At 34.3% G+C, this 20,064-nt stretch overlaps 2 protein-coding genes across 3 annotated transcripts in view; one reads left to right on the top strand and one right to left on the bottom strand.

Moving 5' to 3' along the window:
* The first annotated feature begins 3,439 nt into the window (after nt 1–3,439).
* LOC119838202 lies at nt 3,440–12,274 on the top strand. The gene is made up of 7 exons (XM_038364049.1): nt 3,440–3,602; nt 4,646–5,654; nt 6,354–6,462; nt 7,123–7,298; nt 8,022–8,134; nt 9,327–9,482; nt 10,119–12,274. The coding sequence occupies exons 2-7, from the start codon at nt 4,681–4,683 to the stop codon at nt 11,315–11,317; spliced, it is 2,727 nt and encodes a 908-aa protein (XP_038219977.1). The 5' UTR covers nt 3,440–3,602; nt 4,646–4,680; the 3' UTR covers nt 11,318–12,274.
* A 1,560-nt stretch (nt 12,275–13,834) lies between these two features.
* LOC119838211 (scavenger receptor class B member 1) overlaps nt 13,835–20,064 on the bottom strand; it is a 75,545-nt gene continuing 69,315 nt past the window's right edge. For both annotated transcript variants that reach the window (XM_038364059.1, XM_038364058.1), the window contains 5 exons: nt 18,349–18,506; nt 17,601–17,722; nt 17,171–17,296; nt 16,738–16,880; nt 13,835–16,225 (listed from right to left, as the gene is read on the bottom strand). In XM_038364059.1, coding sequence (XP_038219987.1) covers nt 16,117–16,225; nt 16,738–16,880; nt 17,171–17,296; nt 17,601–17,722; nt 18,349–18,506 — 658 coding nt within the window. In that variant the 3' untranslated portion in view covers nt 13,835–16,116. The remainder of the gene's footprint in view (nt 16,226–16,737; nt 16,881–17,170; nt 17,297–17,600; nt 17,723–18,348; nt 18,507–20,064) is intronic.

The raw sequence follows: 20,064 nt of genomic DNA, 5'->3' as shown, positions 1-20,064 counted from the left end.
GCGCGGATTTGCTTGGCTTAGTACTTGTATGTACCTTGTGTATATGTAATCTAGGGGGCAATCACGCTAGCAAGAACTAGCCAAGGCTATCTAGAAAATCCTAGACCAATTAATAGCTTAATCATCACGATCAACAAATGTCCGAAGTGAAAGTCTACCTACCTTCGCGTGTACCAGGCGGAGTTTGCTAAAGTGCGATACAATAGACTTTGAACGTTACTGCCATGAAATAAGGCGTTAATTGCAATGAACGTTTTGTACTACGTCGCTCGGATATATCTTTTAATATTCGCGCGCAAATACGACATCCCCACCTCTTAGTTATTATTTTTGTTTATTATAATAATTTTATATTGCTTTTGCGGTTAGGGGGCGTCCATTAATTCCGTGACTTGTTCACCCCCTCCCATACCTTTAATTAATGTCACTTGAAGTTTATTAAAATGTCAGGTTTGTAGAGTAGTTACAATGGATTGTGCGTTTAAAAACATATTTGTATAAAAAAAATTGCTCCGCACTTCTTTCCTCTTTGTTGCGGGTATCCCCCCCCCCTCCCCCCTCCATACCACTCCCCTTTAATGATTCACGTAAGTAATGGACACCCCCTTTCTGTTTGCTGAGTAAGCACTAAGCCGGTTAGGTTCTAATTGAAAACGATAGGGTTTGTCCATGCTAAGCTTTTGTATTATACATTCTAAAAGACTGCATAATTTTAGTGCTCAAATTTAAAATAAATATAATTGACTGATATAAAAATAAATGAAAACGTCCCACCGACACTGTCCTATAGGTAATTGACTGACTGAAATAGAAAATAATATTTGATATTAAAAGTGTGTTAGAGAGAGACAGAATGATACATTTGTACATGTAACAAAAAGGGACGGAGTGTGCTCTTAAAATTAATGTTTTAAATTCACGTTCATTTTGAAGCTCTGAATAGTATTTCGTACTTCTGGATTTGTGCTGTTCAGCTTATCTGACAGTTCTGAATGACAAATAAACTATGAAAATGTATGGCAATGTGTTTAATAGGCTATCAGATTAATAAATTTTCATAAATTTATTAATCTGTGTCAAATAAATGTTTCTTTCTTTCTTTCTTTCTTTAAATTAATTTATCAGCAAATTGTGAAAATGGCTATAAAAGAATTCAATTTCAATATTAAATCAATAGTGGTTATTTAACCATACTAGCGGTCCGCCCTGGCTTCGCCCGTGGTACATATATGGCCTAAAGCCTTCCTCCATAAATGGTCTATTCAACACAAAAATAATTTTTCAATTCGAACCAGTAGTTCCTGAGGTTAGCGCGTTCAAGTAAAAAAACACAACAACAACAAACTCTTCAGCTTTATAATATTAGTATAGATTTTATATTTCTTTTGTCTTTATATTGCTGAAAAGTTTGTTTGTTAGGACGCGCTAAACATAAAAACTACTGAACCGAATTAAAAGTACACCGTTGAATATGTTTGATCCCTTAGCGCTATAGGCCATATATGTACCACGGGCGAAGCCGGGCGGACCGTTAGTATCATATAAAATTAATAATTATTACCCTTTTTAATAGCTTCTATTTTTTAATATCGAAGTTATTATAGTAGTATACAGTAATTTTATTTGCTACTGTAAAAATCATTGTTCTCTGCATTTTTACCGGTTTTAAAACCGTTCAATAATAAAGTGGTTTTTACACCAACTACGAGATCATAATTTTAATGATACGGATTATTTTAATGTTATGAGACACAGTGCCTTATTCTGTATATCTAGATTTAAGATTAAACAGTATTTTTGTATGCGTAAAAAAAGGGGTTAAAAATGGGAAATATGCGTAATAAAACATGTAAACTAAAATGTAGGGCAAATAAATGATAAATATATAAAAAATATATAGTGTTTTTTAATAGAATCTACTAAATTGTCTCACTTGCAATGTGGATCTTTGATTGCAATGGCAATCCTAATCAGGATAATGAGATAAACTCAAAAAATACATTAAAAAAATGCATATTTCCTGTTCACCAGAAATGGGATGTTTTTGTCTAGATTCACAATACATTATATTAATAAATAATGAATTATTGTAATATCAAATCCCGTCCGTTGGAAAAGTTGAAATTTGTAATATTGAATACATAATATTTTGCAAACGGACAAATGTCAATCCGAGAACTATTTTACTATTTTATGTTTTTAAAAATCATTTGTATGATCTCTTTACATTGTATATTAATAAAGATATTTTTAAATAATTGGTGTTTTTCTATACCACATTCACATCTTTGAATAAGAATGGATTACGTAAATATGCATGTATTCATAAAACGGACGGGCGCCATTAGGGAATCACACTAAATATTATAAACTAGCTGCGCCCCGAGGTTTCACCCGCGTTACTCCGTATCCCGTGGGAATATCGGGATAAAAAGTTGCCTATATGTTATTCCAGTTGTCCAGCTGTATACGTACCAAATTTTATTTCAATCGGTTCAGTAGTTTTTGCATGAAAGAGCAACGAACCAACACACATCCTTAAAAACTTTCGCATTTATAATATTAGTAGAATGTGGAGGTTTGTTTGCTTGAATATTTGTCCGTCAATCATGCTGAAACTAATTTAATTAAACAAATGTTTGATCGAATTTGCTATACAGACAGGATATGAGCTGACTTGGGTGTTAGGATACTTTTTATCCCGATTTAATGCTTCCTTGGGATATAACAGGAATCTTGATATCCGGGCGGAGCCGGGACGAGCGCCTAGTACGATATTATAATAATATAAGAGTATTTTGAATAATGCGTAACAATTGGTTATGATAGCATTCTAGATAGCTATAGTAATTTATCAATTTACTAACTTACGAATCGTGAGAGTAAATTTACCTTTCGCGGCAGAACCGCAAAACCAATTTGAATTTAGAATGAATATATTTGACAACCCAGGTTCAAAGGGAGTTAGTATTGACATGATTGTTTTAAGTTTGACATATATTATGTTCTGTTGTAATCAGTCGGGAAATCCCCCGTTGGAAACAATTTTCTAAAGAATTATTGCCAGCTGACAATAATTACGATTGTAAATAAATTTTTGTATTTTATTGCATATTCATATTGGGTACCTATGTACATATAAATATAGTTAAAGCACTTTAGAAGGTCATTATATTTTTTTCTACTTAGTTTTTATTAGCATAGATTGCAGTTGCCAGTGTTACTATGCAATCTCTAAAAAAGCCATTTATTTTTAAGAAGGGATGTTTTGACTGACGTTATTTCTTTTGTAATCTGAATAAAGACCTTTAAAAAAGTTTTTAAAATAAAAAATGAATATTAGTTTCAATTGTCTATGACAGGGTCTTCCCTTTGGTATAACCACATGTAAAAACCTATTATTTTGTATTGTCAATACTACGTTTCTTGCTTTGTGAAGTGTCCAAAAAATTTAATTACTATATAAAGCTTTTTCTTGCTGACACAATGTGAATGTATTACATTAAATACGTGAAGAGATATTTCAATCGATTTGTTATAATAATTAAACCTAGTTCTCTTACATATTACGCAATACTTTTGAGATAGGATTAGTAAAATTGGTAAGTATTTTCAAATTATTTATTATCGAAAATTAAAAATATGCAGCTTCCTTGATATAAATATACATTGTCTAATAAATTTCTTTCTTGATATAATTATATATCGTCTAATAAATTTCTTTCTTGATATAATTATATATCGTCTAATAAACTTGCTTTCGATATTCGCCTGTGTTTATTTATTTATTTTTTTTTTTTACTATATCTTGCAATTTTTTTAATCTCCATTGTATCACGATTTCGTTTTATACCTTTGGTAAAAGAATGAGTTTACGCGTATTTTATCAAATATTCTCTATTAAATATCTATCGATTTCAAAAATAACAAGTAGATGCTTAGTTCGACTGTATTCTTTCGCGTTTCTTACTTCAGAACTCTTGACTGGGTGAACGGATTTTGACTCTTTTTGAAAGCTGGTGCCTTCCAGGCATCCATTTAATTTCGAAAATTAAGTGTTTTTTTAATAAATATTTAAATGTGATAACAATATCTTATATCTTTAAACGAGCAACTGTTTATCCCGATATTCCTACGGGATACGGACTTATGCGGGGCGCAGTTAGTATTTTTATAAAGAGGAGTGTAATGTACAAACAAAATTGTATGATATATTATGTTTTTTTTATTGTGAAAGATTAAACAAACTCGTTAAATGAAATATATAAAAAGTTTTTACTATTTAAACATTTTAATCAGTTATCAGTAAAGTGAAATTTTATGTCAAATTACAAATATATAATTTATACAAATAACAAGGGGGCAAAAGTAACAATTAAGTTTAAATATGATTCAAATAGAAAACATATATTATCACCTGGCAACTCTGGAGTGTCAGTGTCATAATTAATAAAGTACACAAGTTTAGGTACTCCATTTCATAAATTGGAACAGTTTGACCAGGGGGTTACCCCTAATGAATTTTCTCAAAGTTTTAAGAACTTTATCCTATTTATATTGCATTATGAATGGTGTACATAGTTGTGATTTAAAAAATATGCAATCGTGTAAATAGTGTAAATAATAAATAATATTATTCATTCAGCTTCGTAAGGCAATCGCCCAGTTAATGTTCAAAAAATGTCAGACCCACCAAAAATTTTGGTAAAGAAAATTCCAATTATATTAAGGAAAAAGTCATTTTCCTATAGAAATTCAGCGACTGACGAGTTCTTAGTACCCTTCAAGTCGAACAACAAAATATACGTCGAGGATATCATATATAAAGCCGAAGAAAAAGATGTGTTGAACGGAGAATACCCCAATTTAACAATCGTGAATAAGTACTTAAATAACTTTTTTAATTCTACTAGAACAGTCGCTACCTATACTATTGACGATAAGATTATACAACTAAATTCCGACGAAGTAACCAAAGTTATCGGTAACGAAAACTACGACGTGATTTTGAAAGCGCTGTGTGGGATTAGCGAGACCAAACTGAAAGTGCAAGCAATTTTATCGCTCTTAACGATTAGTAAGAGACGCGGCACCGCCGAAAAATGTTGTCAGACGATCGTGACCGACATGGAGTATTTCATTCGCGACAAGAGTCGTAGGAAACGCCCGAGCCGGTGTAAAGCGTACGTTATTGATGATGATCATGGGAATATTTCTCCCCAGACGATCGCCAGGACGTCCGCGCTTCGCCCATCCAAAACGCCCATCCCGAAAACCTCAGTACGCAAAGATAATACGGAGAACTTGTTGGACTTAAAGTTAATTGTAGATGAGGATAGCAACATATCTGATGCAAGCGTTGGCAATATATCAATGATAAGTTGTCAAATACCGAATATTTTGGAGAATCCAAAGTTCATACTGGAAAATATCGATAAATACACACAAGAGAGTGTGAAAAATGAAACTCGTAGCATACTCAAGTTGGTTGACGGTAGTACAGTGATGTTGCAAGCCAAGCCTGAGGATATTTTCCATATTGCGACTGCAAATACGTTGAGAGATTTGTCGGTGGAAGATAAAAAGCGAGTATTATTGCACCAAGCCTATATAGATTGGAAATTTTGCTTGCTACCGGACCAAGAAGGTAATTTGTAAGTATACTTCATGTAAACATATTTTTAATATTAATATACACATAAATCTACAATTTCATGGTATTTTATTACAAAAATAAGTCTTACCAAGCACATAAAATAATAGTATCAAAAGTAGCATCATCTATGAAACCATATTCCAAATTAAATAAGAAAGAAAAATAGGGATTAACGGAAGAAGTAAAATTTTTATTGCCTGTTTAGTATTGTTTATTTGTAGGACAAAAAAGGCTAAAATCACCTACTTGTCCATAAAGACATGTATATCATCTGCCCCATACCCCAGAACACATGGGCAACACAATTTCATACATGGCAATAAGCTTTTATTATTGACAGTATTGAATTTAAGACTATATATAAAAAAATAAGTTTTTTTTTTCTATTTTGCCCACAGCATTTGGTGCTTGCACACTTTAGATTGTGATGATTTTTAAACTCAGAAAAATGAATGAAAAAAAAGTAGCTCAAAGTTTTGAGTGTTGTCAATTTCATTAAGTATTAACATTACAATCTGAACCATAAATAAATAATAAAATAAATTACTGTTGACATACACTTTACTGCAAAACAACTGGACAGATTTGAATGAAACTTTTTGTTACTTATTTTTAAACACACTCTTTTAATAAATTTCTAAAGCAATCTAAATGCATATCTAAAAATAGTTATTCAATTAATTATTTATCATTCCAGGCCTATCCACATAGCTGTAATGAACGATGATATTGAGTTGCTAAAAAGGCATTGCGCTTTGTTGAAAAGTCGAAATGCGTCCCTTGACATCATAGGTGGAGCATCAGTGGTATTATTATCATTTTTTAAACCTAATTTCTTTTTATAGGACACTAGCAGTATCCTATAGCACTTGGGAATAATGTAGCTTTCTTTTGGTGAAAGGAATTTCAAAATCGGACTATTAGTTTCGGAGCTTTTAGGGTACAAACAAACAAAAAAATTTCTTCTATTTTTATTTTTTCTCTTTATCATATGAGTATAGACTAGCTGTTCGCCCCAGCTTCGCCCATGGTACATATATAGCCTATACCACTCAATGAAGTTGCAGCTTTTTTAATGGTAAAAAAAAAACATGAAATTGTTGAAATTGGTCCAGTAGTTTTTTTGAATAAGAAAAAAAGAAACCACTACAAACATACAAAATTACAAAAGTTTCCTCTTTATAATATTAGTGTAGACAAAAATATGTTTATTGATAATATAATAATTTCTTGAGTTTATCTCGTCATCCTGATTAGGAACGCCAAGATTAAATAATTTTCTAACATATACTCTGTGTGTGTGCAAGTGAGAAGATATGGTTTATGCAATGAAATGAGTGTTTATTTTTAGTTTTAAAACTATTTATTATTTATACCCCTGTGTGGAAAAAAATTGCCATATCTGTATCTAGTTGGCTAGTATTTAAGTAATAATAAAGTTATTTCAAACACTATATTACTTTCAGACGCCCCTCCAATTATCCGTATTGAAAGATGCGCCCGAATGCACCAGATTGCTTCTACAATATGGTGCGGATGTGTTATTGAGAGACGAAAGAGCTAGCTCACTGTTGCATCTTGCCGCTGAAACGAGTGACCAATGTATTGATGTTATATTGGAGTATTGTAAAGAGAATGCTAGGTGAGAGGAAATTAATGAACGAATTGTTATTTATGCTTATTTCCTATCGATGATAATCATATAATATAATAGATGGCGCTATTAGCTTTAGCGCCATCTAACAAATTTTATGTTAAACAATTTTGCTAAGTATGAATAAAATAAAGTAAGTTCTTATCTGTAACTCAAGCGTTTCTTATTTATTAACTTAATTAGAAGAATCAATTTTGAGCCAAGTTACGGGTTCTTTCACTATCATCATCATCAGCCCATATATGTTCCCACTGCTGGGACACAGGCCTCCTATGAGGGTTCAGGCCATAATCCAGCACGCTGGCCAAGTGCGGGTTGGCCAGCGTGGTGGATTATGGTTTTGTGGTTCTTTCACTATACTGAATATTATATAAAAAAAATTGTATTTAATGGTTATAGTTATGAAAAATTTTGAAGAATAGAAAAAAATTGATTTTGCCAGCCATTTAAGCCTCAAAACAGATCTAGACCACATAAGAGATCTGCTTTCAAATTAAAAAAAATAATAATCAATATTGGTTCACCCAGTAAAAAGTTACGAGGTAGGTAATTGGAAACACAAAACTGTTATACAGTCAAATTGAGAAACTCCTGCATTTTTAAAGTCGGTTAAAATTATATTTATACAACCACACACTTATGCTAATAAAAGCTAAAATTTTTGCATTATATATAATTATATTTACGTACCTCTACGATCTATCGTTACAGGAAGATTCTCCAAGATGAAGAGGAATTGTGGAGACCAGAATTGGAGGAGAAATCCGATGACGAGCTCGCTTCGTATTTGTTGGATAGGATGGGAGAAATGTGTAATGATGCCGGTGAGTTTTATCGAGTTTAAATCTAGCGTTTTTTATTTATTATATATTCCTGTGTGTATGTATGTTTCTTTGTAACTGACTCTTTCGAATCTGATTTAGACCTACTTTAAATGGATAATACTTAATTCAAAGTTATACACTTATCAGTGATAATATCGCGAGTTTATGTCATTATCCTGATCCTGAATTCTGATAAGCACCGCATATAGGATGCAGTGAGACAATTTCTTTGATATCATTGTATGTAGTGTGCTTGTTGGAGTTTTTAAAATTATGTTAATTTTCCTACTAAAGGAGTGCAGAATGATCTATTTCTGATCCGAATAGTTATCCTTATGAGATAATAACAATAAAACACAAAAAATGCTGATTATCAAATTTTTGTTCATTAATTTATAAAAAGGAATATCGGGATAAAAAGTGAAGTCCCGTGTCCCCTAGTGGCGTATGGGGCAGATGATATACATATGTTTCACTGAACGATTTTTTTTATGGACAAGTAGGTTTTCAGCCTTCTGTGTCCTGCTAGACCGAGACGTTTTTCTTATTGTTCGTCGCCACCGGGAATCGAACCCAGGACCCCTCGGTGCTACGCTTACGCGTTAACCTCTGTACCAAGGAGGCGGTCAAAAACGGCGGGATATAAAGTTGCCTATATGTTATTCCAGTTGTTTAGCTATCTACGTACCGTAATTTCATTGCAATCGGTTCAGTAGTTTTTGCGTGAAAGAGCAACAAACACACACACATCCTTACAAACTTTTGCATTTATATTATTAGTAGGATAGGATTTAAAACATTGCTATGTATAGATGCGTTTTTAGTTTTTATTAATCTATTTATTGACCTTGAAAAATTTACGTAGTAAATATATATTAACACACAAACATAAAAAAAAGGCTAATGCGCCTTTATAATTTAGTGTTGTATGTGTGTGTGTGTGTGTGTATGTGTGTGTGTTTTTGTGTGTATGGTATTAAATGAATGTGAATGAATGATATATTTCTGACTGCTTCTGCGTGTGTGTGTGTGTGTGTTCGTGCGTGTATTTGCGTATGCGTGCGTGCCTGTGCGTGTATATTTGCGTATGCGTGCGTGCGATGCGTGTATATTTGCGCATGCGTGCGTGCGTGTGCGTGTGTGACGACACATTAGTCGGACGCTGACGGCGCGTGTGGGCGCGTGTGCGCAGGCTACACGCCGCTGATGGCAGCGAGCGCGCGCGGGCGGCTGGCGGGCGTGCGCGCGCTGGCGGGCGCCGCGCCGCGCGCCGCCAACGCGCGCATGGCCACGTGCGGCGACACCGCGCTCTACCTCGCCGTGCGCGCCGCCTTCGCGCACGCAGAGCGTGAGTCTCCTCCTTCTCTTGTATCTCACAGTCGGCGGTGGAGTGGCCGGCTCCGTGGGGGAAGGAAGGTGGAGTTCCTCGACCAGTCTACGCGACTGGCCGGCCGGTGAGGCCCCGATTGAACGATGTTGGAAAGTTATATGCCTCTGTAAGAGAAAATTTCGCTTGCGCGATTCAGATATATGTCGCTATAGGTCGCCTGATGATAAGAGCTACCCGTGAACATTTGGAGAGGAGTGAGGTGCAGACCTTACGCCTCTACAAATGGATTGCCGACTCCAAATTGAAAAGGGAATATGAAAAGGACTGGGAAGAGTAAGAAAAAGAATATGAGCCTCCGGCTCCCCAACGCACCATATGAAACAGCAGCATGCTGCTATTTCGTTCTGGTTTTCTGGAAAGTGTGATCCTTCCCGGTACAAGGTAGCCCAATTCGTGCTGAAGCATGCTCGACTCCCACAAAGTTGCGAATTGTTATCTATTTCATATAGTGATTTACTAGTTTGAAAATGACAAGCAGACAGACTGACAAACTTATAATCTACTATTATTGTGAAATTCATAATTGAACTTTAATATAATATTACTTTAAATGTATATTTTTCACGTAATAAAAAGTATGGTTTTTTCTTTCAGAGTCCGGCAACAGAAATAAAATAGCGCAAAACTATTTGGATATTATAGAAACACTGCACGAGTATGGCGCCGATCCGCTGATACCGAACGATTCGGGTAACAGTGTGGCAACACTCACAGCTGACTTCAAAATAAGCGATCTCTCACAAGCAATAGCAAATAAATTGTTAATGGGGACAAATGTTAAGAAAAGTTTCGAAGACTACATCCTGGTCAAGGACACACAGGGTGAAATTAATGTAGAATCTATCAACACGAAAAAAAGAAAGAAAAGGGGGGGTGGAAAGAGTGTAGGCGGTGACAATGAACCTAACAACGACCCAACTGTGGTTTCAGGAAATAAAACAAACTCGAAAAAAGTTATTTATTTCAATGTGCCTTCTAAAGGGAAGAAGAAAAAAGGAATGGAGAAAAATATTCAAGATGAAATTGTGGCAGAATCTGTGAACGAACTGAAAAGTAGTGGCAAGGTGATAAAAGCTGAGGTGAAACAAGAAAAAATTGTGGTAGATAATACGCCTGTCATAATTGCAAATTCAAATGTGTTGCCAGTGAAAATAACGCCCGTTGATGTTGTTTCAAAACCCACGGATAATGTTACAATTAAAAATGTTAAAGCCATAACACAAAGTAGAAGTTTAGATAAAAAAGAAATGCCGTTAAAAATTAACTTGACAGATTCTAAAATTTTATCAGGCATAAATAAAGTTGTAGATAATAAAAATATTTGTACAAAAACTCCTGTTATTATTAAAAAAAGTAATCAAATAATTAATACAGGTGTAGTTAAATTCAACATAAAAGATAGTATAAAAGTGACAACTGTGAATAAATTAAATTCTAATGTAATAAATACTATTAAAATAAATCCTTCGGAGGTTTTTAAATTTAAAGATGGCGGTCCTTCGGATAGTTCGAAGCCGCGTTTCATAAAAATAATTGCACCATCTACGAACAAAATTAACAATTTAGTGACTAAGGACGTAAATTCTATTTCGAATTCAAATATTTCTTCCGTAAGCAAAATTGTTTACACTGACGTCGAAAGTGGCGGGAAAGTTGCCACAGATAATGTTAAGATTATAGATAACAAACGAATGATTGATACAGATAACATAGAAAATGCGAGCATAATCAAGCATAATTTGAAAAGGTCTGGTAGTGACATTATTTTACAATTGAAGAAAAAACGTGATTGAATTGAACTTGTTTCGATTTTTTATAAACAAACCAGGTGTTATTAAAACTATATGAATTTTAGAAAAATTTTTTATTAGCAAACACTTGGTTCCTTAAAAAAAAAAAAGGTATTCCCGGGAGGTATTTGCATGAAATAATAAATTAATTAATTTTTTGTATATGCTAACCTATTCATGAAAAAGAAAGATTAATGAGATAAAAATTAATGTATCTGAGTAAACAGTTAAAGTAATAAAGATATCGTCACTGCCTATACGTTTATAAACAATAATTTTAAATTAGTGATAATTTGTGGAGTATTTCTACATTGGTGCCTGTGTGATACAATATAGTACTAGCTGTGCGCCCTGGCTGCGTCCGGGTTCCATTTATTGTGTTTAAATTATGCCTTTTATCTGAAGAGAGATACCAACAAACTGAAAATTATCAAAAAAAGTTAACTCAAGGACTTATAAGTGGTTTAAGTATCACAACTTTCATTGATATTAATCTGTATTATATATACGTATAAATATCGATGGTAATTGAGATATACTTGCTGTAGCCCGCGGTTTCTCCCGTCAACTTTCAACTAAAAATAGAAAGGTCAATGAGCTTTATTTGTCAATTTCGTGTCCAATGTCATTTGAAAATTACAATTTACTCAAAAATCTTTTCTCTTTTACTTGACACTGGCAAATACCTAAAATCTTATTACCATAAGAGAGAAATGATTTATCCAGCATCCTTTTACCATAATTAAATTTAAATACAAACGTCATCTCTCAACTTTGAATATTATTCCGTTTGAATGGACACCTGCGGAACACAATATGGCGCAGAATCGATCCTATTTTTAGTTGCATCTCTATGCATTCCTTAATAGTACGACTTTTAAACACATTTTTTAATACGAACCACTGTAGTTCCTGAGATTAGCGCGTTCCAATAAACAAATTCTTCAGGTTTATATTATTTAGATATTAGAGCGATTATACGTCAAAATAAGTTAAAAAGATATAAGATATAGAAACAATGGCAGTTCCCATTTTTAAATAAAGAATATGCCTTTATAATGCATTGATTTTGGTTCATTTATTTTAAACCCAGCTAATTAAAAAAAAATATATATTTTTTGTGTAACTGAAAGCATTTCTTTCATTTATTTTTATCTTAATCGAATATATTTAATGCTATTAATACTACTCAGAGAACAGACTTAAACGAATTTTTTATCCTAGCATTATGTATGGACAAAATACGAAAAAGACAGTAAAAACATCAGTACAATACGTTAAAAATTTTATTTATACAATTATTGTATATAAAATACAGTCGAAATGATAACCTTATTGTCTTCAAGATGGTTGGAAATTTGAGTTAAAACATAGATTTATGTTGTTATTAAGGATAAATGTGTGAGTTTACTAGGAAATAAAAATTTGTTACGGTTGTAGGGGTTGTTTGATTAATGTAATTGTATTTTAGAGATTCAAAATTTTAAAATACGAGACGAATACAGAATAATAAAAACAAGTACCATTGGTGTATTTGCTAAAATCAACCTTATTACAAAAAAAAATCTATATATGGACACGCTAATTACCCATAAAGATGTTATTTTTTGAGCTATTTTGTTGTAATAGATAATAGATTTCGATCGTATTTTTTGGCAATAGTTTCAGAGCGTGTTTAATTCCTTGTTGCAGAATAAAAATAAAAATGCAAAGTCCCGTGTCCCCTACTGGGGTATGGGGCAGATGATATAGGTGATCAGCCTTCTATATCCTGCCAGACCGAGACGTTTTTTGTGCGTCCCCACAGACAATCGAACCCAGGACTCCTAGGTTCTACGTTCACGCGTTAACCACCGTTTCAAGGAGGCGGTCGATCGGATGTTGCAGAATAATACATAAAAGATATGTATGTATGAGTATATCTATTGTATATTGTAATTACTTGTTTTTTGTTTATTTTTGTTGTAACTTTTAATTCAAGTAATGAAATATAATTTTTATCGGTGGTTTTCTTTGCGCCTGTGTCTGTTGCCGTGTGTATATTACACATATACACGGGAGTATATATTATATATTAAAAAGGAAAAGTGAATAAAGATAACTATTATTTCAGACGTAATTGTTATGTTTATGATACAGTTATAGCCAAAATAATAAGAGTGAGTGAAACGAAATCTTCACATTTAATCCTACTAGCTGCTCCCCGCGGTTCCACCCGCGTATGTCTGTATCCCGTAGGTATATCGTGATAAAAATTTTGATTTCATTGCAATCGGTTCTGTAGTTTTTGCGTGAATGAGTAACAAACATACATCCTTCCATCACAAACTTTCACATTTACAATTAAAGAAGGATTAAACGGATAAAACAAAACCAAACCTGGTGAGCACTAAGTGATCACCGAGCTTAGTTACGGCAAATATAGTATTTTTTCATTTTTCAAGATTTTTTTTCATATCATTGAGAACAAATATATTATTATAAGATCTCGTACAATGATGTAAAATAAAACACAACAAATAATAAATCTTACACCTTTATTAATTTATTTACACTACGCACAATTTTAAACGTTCATAATATACAAAGAGAAGCGACTAATGTCCCAAATTTGAGCAAAATCGTTGGTATTTTAACGGCACTGGCAAGTCTTCAACTTGTCGAAAACACAAGTTCAAAAAGAGTAAAAACACAATAGATTTACGGACGGATATTTTCAGTCTTATATTTGTCATTTATTTTTCCATTCTTAAACGATAACTTCAACTGTCACTGTCAAGCTGACGTCACGTCAAAGTTGTTTTTTTTGTCAACTATGGCAATGACAAGACATTCCGCCAGTGTCAACTGTCAATGTCAGTAACGTTTAGTTGCGTTTAAGAAATCGATAATCGCATAGACAATTTCATTCCCGCCAATGCCGTTCGAAGTATACACAATTAAATACATAAAGAAACAATTTATATATAAAAAAAAACATAATGAATCAAATGCCAATTTGAAGGCAAACTACGTCCATAAAAATTTCCCAGTATCACAATAACGAGCTATATTCAACATAAGTAAAAAAAAAACCTATAAAAAATTATTTAAGTAAACAGAACCGATTAGTTGACATAAATTTAATAATAAAAATACATTTAATGTGATGCGACATACACAACCTAAACTCTAAAGTACAATAAACCATTCCGCGTGAAGAGATATAAAAAAATAGTTCACCTAAGGCCTAAGGACGGACCCATACAGACTAGTAACTATCGGTAATATGATTTAAAAAATATTTTACACCTTTAATTGGTACAAAAAAAACGTTAAATGTCAACCCCGATCCCTAGAGAGGTTATATTTACAAGTGACATGTAATTTTTTTTTCATAAATCGATAAAATTTGTTCAAAAATAATATCATTATGGAAGCTTATCACATCGTTGTTGATTGCCTACATATTTATTATAATAGTAAAGTATAAAATTAACAGAATTCAAATTAAATTAAGCCTAAGGCACACACAGCGAGTCACAGTAGAGTTTATTTACTTTTTATTGTATTTATTTATATAGGGACTTGTGAATACAGACCTTGATACATCTAAAGGGACGTGAAAAAGAGCAAATGTCACAACAAATTTCCCGCCGAATCAGTATGTCATTAAATGCACTGTGTTGCCATGCATTAACTTTAATAGTTGGGGGAAAAAAGGATAATCCGAAAGAAATGTCAAACCAGCATTCGAAATATCGTTTTTTCCTGTGTCAAGTATTTATTATACGCTAATCTTTAAAAATAACGATTATTAAAAATTATTTGTGGCTATTGCAGTTTTAACCTACATGTACGTTTGTTACCATATTATAAAATTGCAATTTTGTGATCAGAACCATTTATTATAATTTATTGCACCTGGCAATAGTTTGAAAAGCAATTTTATAAGATAGTTACAAAAACGAAATTATTTTTAATCGAGTAATGAACAACGTCACTGACAGTTGACAAGACGGATTTAAAACTATTTCATGGCTTTGAAAATGCTTGTTTTTTGTATGAAAGAAGCCAATGTTTTAATAAATCTATTTTCGATAATGCTATCTCATTTAATTTAAACAGTAATGAAAGAGACAGATTAAATTTAAGGTATACAACTCTTTTAGTTAAACCAGGTTTGCATTAAAAATAACCAGCCCGTTAAAACGATTTAAAGCAAAAACTTACACGTTTCTTATAAAAAAAATAATAATATGTATACCATATATAATTCAACAAAAAACTTTGATTGCATCCATCATCACTTTAAGTTAAGCACAATTTTTTAATCTGTCAAAATGTCACAGAGTAAACAATGTTGTATCGTAATGTCAACTGTCAAAAGTTACTTTAACGTGATCAATGTTCCTTCAAATCCACACACATTAAAGACCGCGTATAAAAAAAAAATAAAAAAGAATCCACTAAAAACGGGAAGACATGTGAAATCTTCAGTAGGTCAGTGACACAGTCGGGTTAAAACAGTTTGCTTTCTTATGGATATTTGCACTTTGGCAATTATGTAAAAATTTTATTATTTAAGTAAAAAAAATGCATTTATTCAATATAACGGAAAATGTCATTAAGTTAATATTGTAGTCGTATAATTTACTACTGTAGAAGTACTTCAATATTACTTTACTTTTGTAGTAATAAATTACCACTTGTTTAGTTTCGCTCGCTATAACAGTTGTAATTTACGCGGTCTTTCTCGAGTGTGCCAATAAATCCCACTCTTATCTTCTCTTCTCGACTCTTCTCATCTCTTCTCTTCTCTATTACCTACGGCTGTTGAGCTCGTATCCGTTCTCCTTGCCGTTCTTGCTCGGCGGAGGCTTCGCCACCGCGTGCCCTTCGAGCCGGAGCGTGCTCTGCCGGTGGGACGAGCTGGTGGGATAAAGTGGGGTCTTTAATTGACAACATAATATATGCATTAAAATGTTATTTCAGTATGTTTTGATTTAAAAGCTGTACGAACAAATGTGATAAATTTTTTTTTTTATGGAGAAGTAGTAGAAAATAATATGATCTTTAAAAAAAGCGAATAAATAAATTAGAAAATATCATTTGGTGATCTATATATTTATGTATCCATGTTTATGTTTCCGTTTATTTTTTTATTAAGTGTGTGCGCGTGTATATCTGTATGTATATGTTCCCGTGTATCTCTTTCACTGTTTATCTTCATGTGTATCTATTGTACCTGTATGCATCTATTGTTCGTGTGGTGCGTGTGTGTGCACGTCTCTGTGCGCGCGCATGTCAGTATGCAGTATATCTGTTTAATAGCACATCTACGTGTGTATCCCGCGCGTGTGTGCGGGTGGGGTGGGGGTGTGTGTGGGTGTGTGTGGTGGGGTGGTGGGGAGGTGTGTGGGGATGTGTGGGGGCGCACTCACCGCACGAGGCAGGTGACGGCGAGCAGCAGCAGCAGCGCGCCGAGCGCGCAGAGCCCCCAGGAGAGCGCGGCGCGCGCGACGGGCGGCGCGCGGGTCGCCAGCCGCAGCATGGACGACACCGACTCGGGCAGCTCGTCGATGCCCTGCGCGTGCGCAGCGCACGTGTGGACCACACGACAAACGTTTCAATTCACATATCTTACACATTGATCACATAACAAGACTGGCCTCCGTACGTACTGAACATATTGTTCGTGAATGACCTAGCCAAACTTAAATTTCTTTAAAATATAGGTTGATAACTTGTATATAAATAAATAGATTTAACCTACCTTGAATCTATTTATTGACCGCTAGGCTAAATTTACATAAATAACCTTTAAAAATAAAACCAAAACGTACAATTTATAAAAATGACGAAAAAGAAACTGACCTCTTCGAACCACAATATCGGAAAGACAATATCTGGGAAGTTGGCAACTTGCTTGATGTCGACCACCTGCGACACGGCCAAGTTGATCTGTATCCGCGCGCGCGCCTGCATCGCCGTGCCCATCTCCTGCGGTATGCGATAATATTGATCCCATATCATGTCTGTCACATGTTCGTATTGCTACTCATGCGTACACTCATACATCTTATGAAATTATTGAAGAAATATATGTATAAATATAATAATATATGATGAAGATGTTTTATTGAAAATTAATTTTATGATTCTATCAAGTTAAGTGCTGAACAATAACTGTTAAAAATAGCTAGTCACAAATCACATCAAAATCACAGTTACAAATCACACAAAACATAGCAGTTACAAATCATCTCCGAAAATCAATTACAAATAACAGTTATAAATAACTCACCGGCTGCACATCAATGTATAGCCTGTGACGCTCCGGGTCGGGCGGCGAGATGCCCTCCACCGCCTCGCGGAAGCTCTCGTCCGCCAGGTAGAAGTGCGGGAACGATAGCATTATGGGGGAGTCTGGGGGGGAAGGATACATAAAATTACATCGCCACATAAAACACTTGTATGTGGTAGTCGAGCACGCTTCGGCACGAATTGGACCAGCTCGCACCGGGGAAGTACCACACCCCCACAGAAGACCGGCGTGAAATAGCATTCTGCTGTGTTTCGTTCGGTGAGTGGGGGAGCCGGAGGCCCTTATCCTTTTCCTTCCCCTTCCCAGTCCTTTCCTTATTCCTATTCCTCTCGCCAATCCTTTCTTAATCCCTTCCCAATTTAAAGTCGACAATCCATTTGTAGAGGCGTAAGGTCTGTAATCGACTTTACGCCTCTACAAATGTTCATGGGCGGTGGTAGCGCTTACCATCAGGTGTCCCACCAGCTCCATTGCCGATTGTGACATAAAAAAAAAAAAAAAAAATACCGTCATTTTCTTTGTCTGTCGCTATGTCTACATATATGTTTATATCTTTAATCCTCCACGCAACGAGTCTATTCATGTGTTTTTTTTAAAAGATAACTTTTCGAGAATATATAAAGCTTAGATCCTCTGAGTGTGGTGTGCTAAAGTGAGTGAGTGAGTGACTGAATGTGAGTGAGTGAGGGAGTTAACTGTTAAGTGTGTGTGTGTGTGCGCCACTCACCGTACTGGCAGAGGGACACGTTGAAGAGGCCGCTGGGCGCGCAGGGCGGGCCGGCGGGGCAGAAGCAGCGGTTGTGCTCGTCGTCCGCGAACACGTCCACCGGCGGCGTGAACCGGTAGCCCTGCACGCCGGCTGACGATTCCACGTCTTTCAGATACCTGACCGATGATAAACACTTCCGGTTAGTTCCCAAGGCACGTTGAGGATGGATACTTGTGATGCGAAACGCGTAGCGAACTTTTACACTATCCTTACAATGTTCTGAGTTTTCACTTTTTGCATATTAATTTATGAATAAAAATAATATGCTGTGGGTGGTTGTTCGAATGTTACAAGGTTTATTATAAGCTTCAATGAATATTAAAAATAAGTTTTGGTATGGATCAAAAAATGGACGTTCAGTAAAGCATTCGATAAGTCGGAACAATTGTTGATACTTAAATTGCTATCAGGGATAGGTATTAATGAACAAATGTTAGAATTGAATGCAATAGGTTGTGAATAAAAAAATTCTAACTTATATTCAACAGTTACGAATCGCAACATTACGTAGCCACTTTAGGTGTTCCCCAAGGATCGCTCCTAGGGCCTAATTTGTTTTTGTTTTCCATTAATGAATTAGCATTTAATTTCTAATCTAATAAAATTCGATTGAATAAACATCGTAACTTGTATATATACTATTATGTAATAGAATAATTAACAAATATTGCACATTTCCACTACAACACATACGAATTATGAAAATAAAAACTAACATACAAGCAGTTAAACACTAGTCATACAATCGAATCCGCACACTCATGTGCAAGAGTTGCGGTTCAATGACCAATGCGCCACTGGGGTCAGCGAATGAATAAATTAAATAACATATGCAATATCTATATACAGAACCTAGTAGAATAATAAAGACAACTTGAAGACGTGAAAATAAAACTTGTGAATAACAAAATTGGGGATTAGAAATGATATCAAGATGAACCGAGAGTGGTAATCTAGTATTTATCTTGCACTAATAAATCACACTAATATAATAAATGTGAAAGTTGGTTTGTTTGGATGTCTGTCTGTCAATCACCCTGAAACAACTGAATGGATTTTGATGAAATTTTGTATTAAGACAGGTTACTTTTTATACCGATTAAATGCTCCCTTTGGATAAAACAGGAATCACGATATCCGAACGGAGCCGGGTCGAACGTCTAGTGTTTTATATAAATCTTCTTCAAATGCTTACAAAGTGCATAATGCACAAATAGAATTGAATTCGTCTCGGGTTATCGCATAATGGGGAGAATGCAAACAAAACCCGTAATATACTGTGACAATGGTTTGTTGCGTGTGCGGCCGCCCGTCACACCGACGCGTCACGTATAACGTTTATTGATTTTATTTTTGTTTATATGATGCTAATGGATAAACACAAAAAGGATTGGATTATTCTATTTGTCAGAAAATAGCCTGTTTTAGAAAGACACAGACTAAATATATATATTTTTTTACCCTAAACATAGCTAGGGGCAACGACTAGTAATAATGTACATAAAATAAAATTAGAATCAATGACCAAGTGTAATTGCGTAGTACAACTCGAAAGGCAATAAAATTGCATAAATATTAGTTCTCATCCAATATTCAGCCAAACATTCATAGTATATAATAATAAAAAATTAATCCCTTTATTCAACCAAAAATTAACACTTAATGTGTTATAAA

This window comes from Zerene cesonia, unplaced genomic scaffold, assembly GCF_012273895.1.
Source record: "Zerene cesonia ecotype Mississippi unplaced genomic scaffold, Zerene_cesonia_1.1 Zces_u001, whole genome shotgun sequence".
Lineage (NCBI taxonomy): Eukaryota > Metazoa > Arthropoda > Insecta > Lepidoptera > Pieridae > Zerene > Zerene cesonia.
This window is presented reverse-complemented; position numbering and strand designations above follow the sequence as displayed.

Coding starts and splice junctions, on each gene's coding strand:
- LOC119838202 (XM_038364049.1), top strand. CDS start 4,681: ATGTCAGACCCACCAAAAATTTTGGTAAAGAAAATTCCAATTATATTA. Junction 7,299..8,021: donor TATTGTAAAGAGAATGCTAG/GTGAGAGGAAAT, acceptor CTATCGTTACAG/GAAGATTCTCCAAGATGAAG. Junction 8,135..9,326: donor AGAAATGTGTAATGATGCCG/GTGAGTTTTATC, acceptor GCGTGTGCGCAG/GCTACACGCCGCTGATGGCA.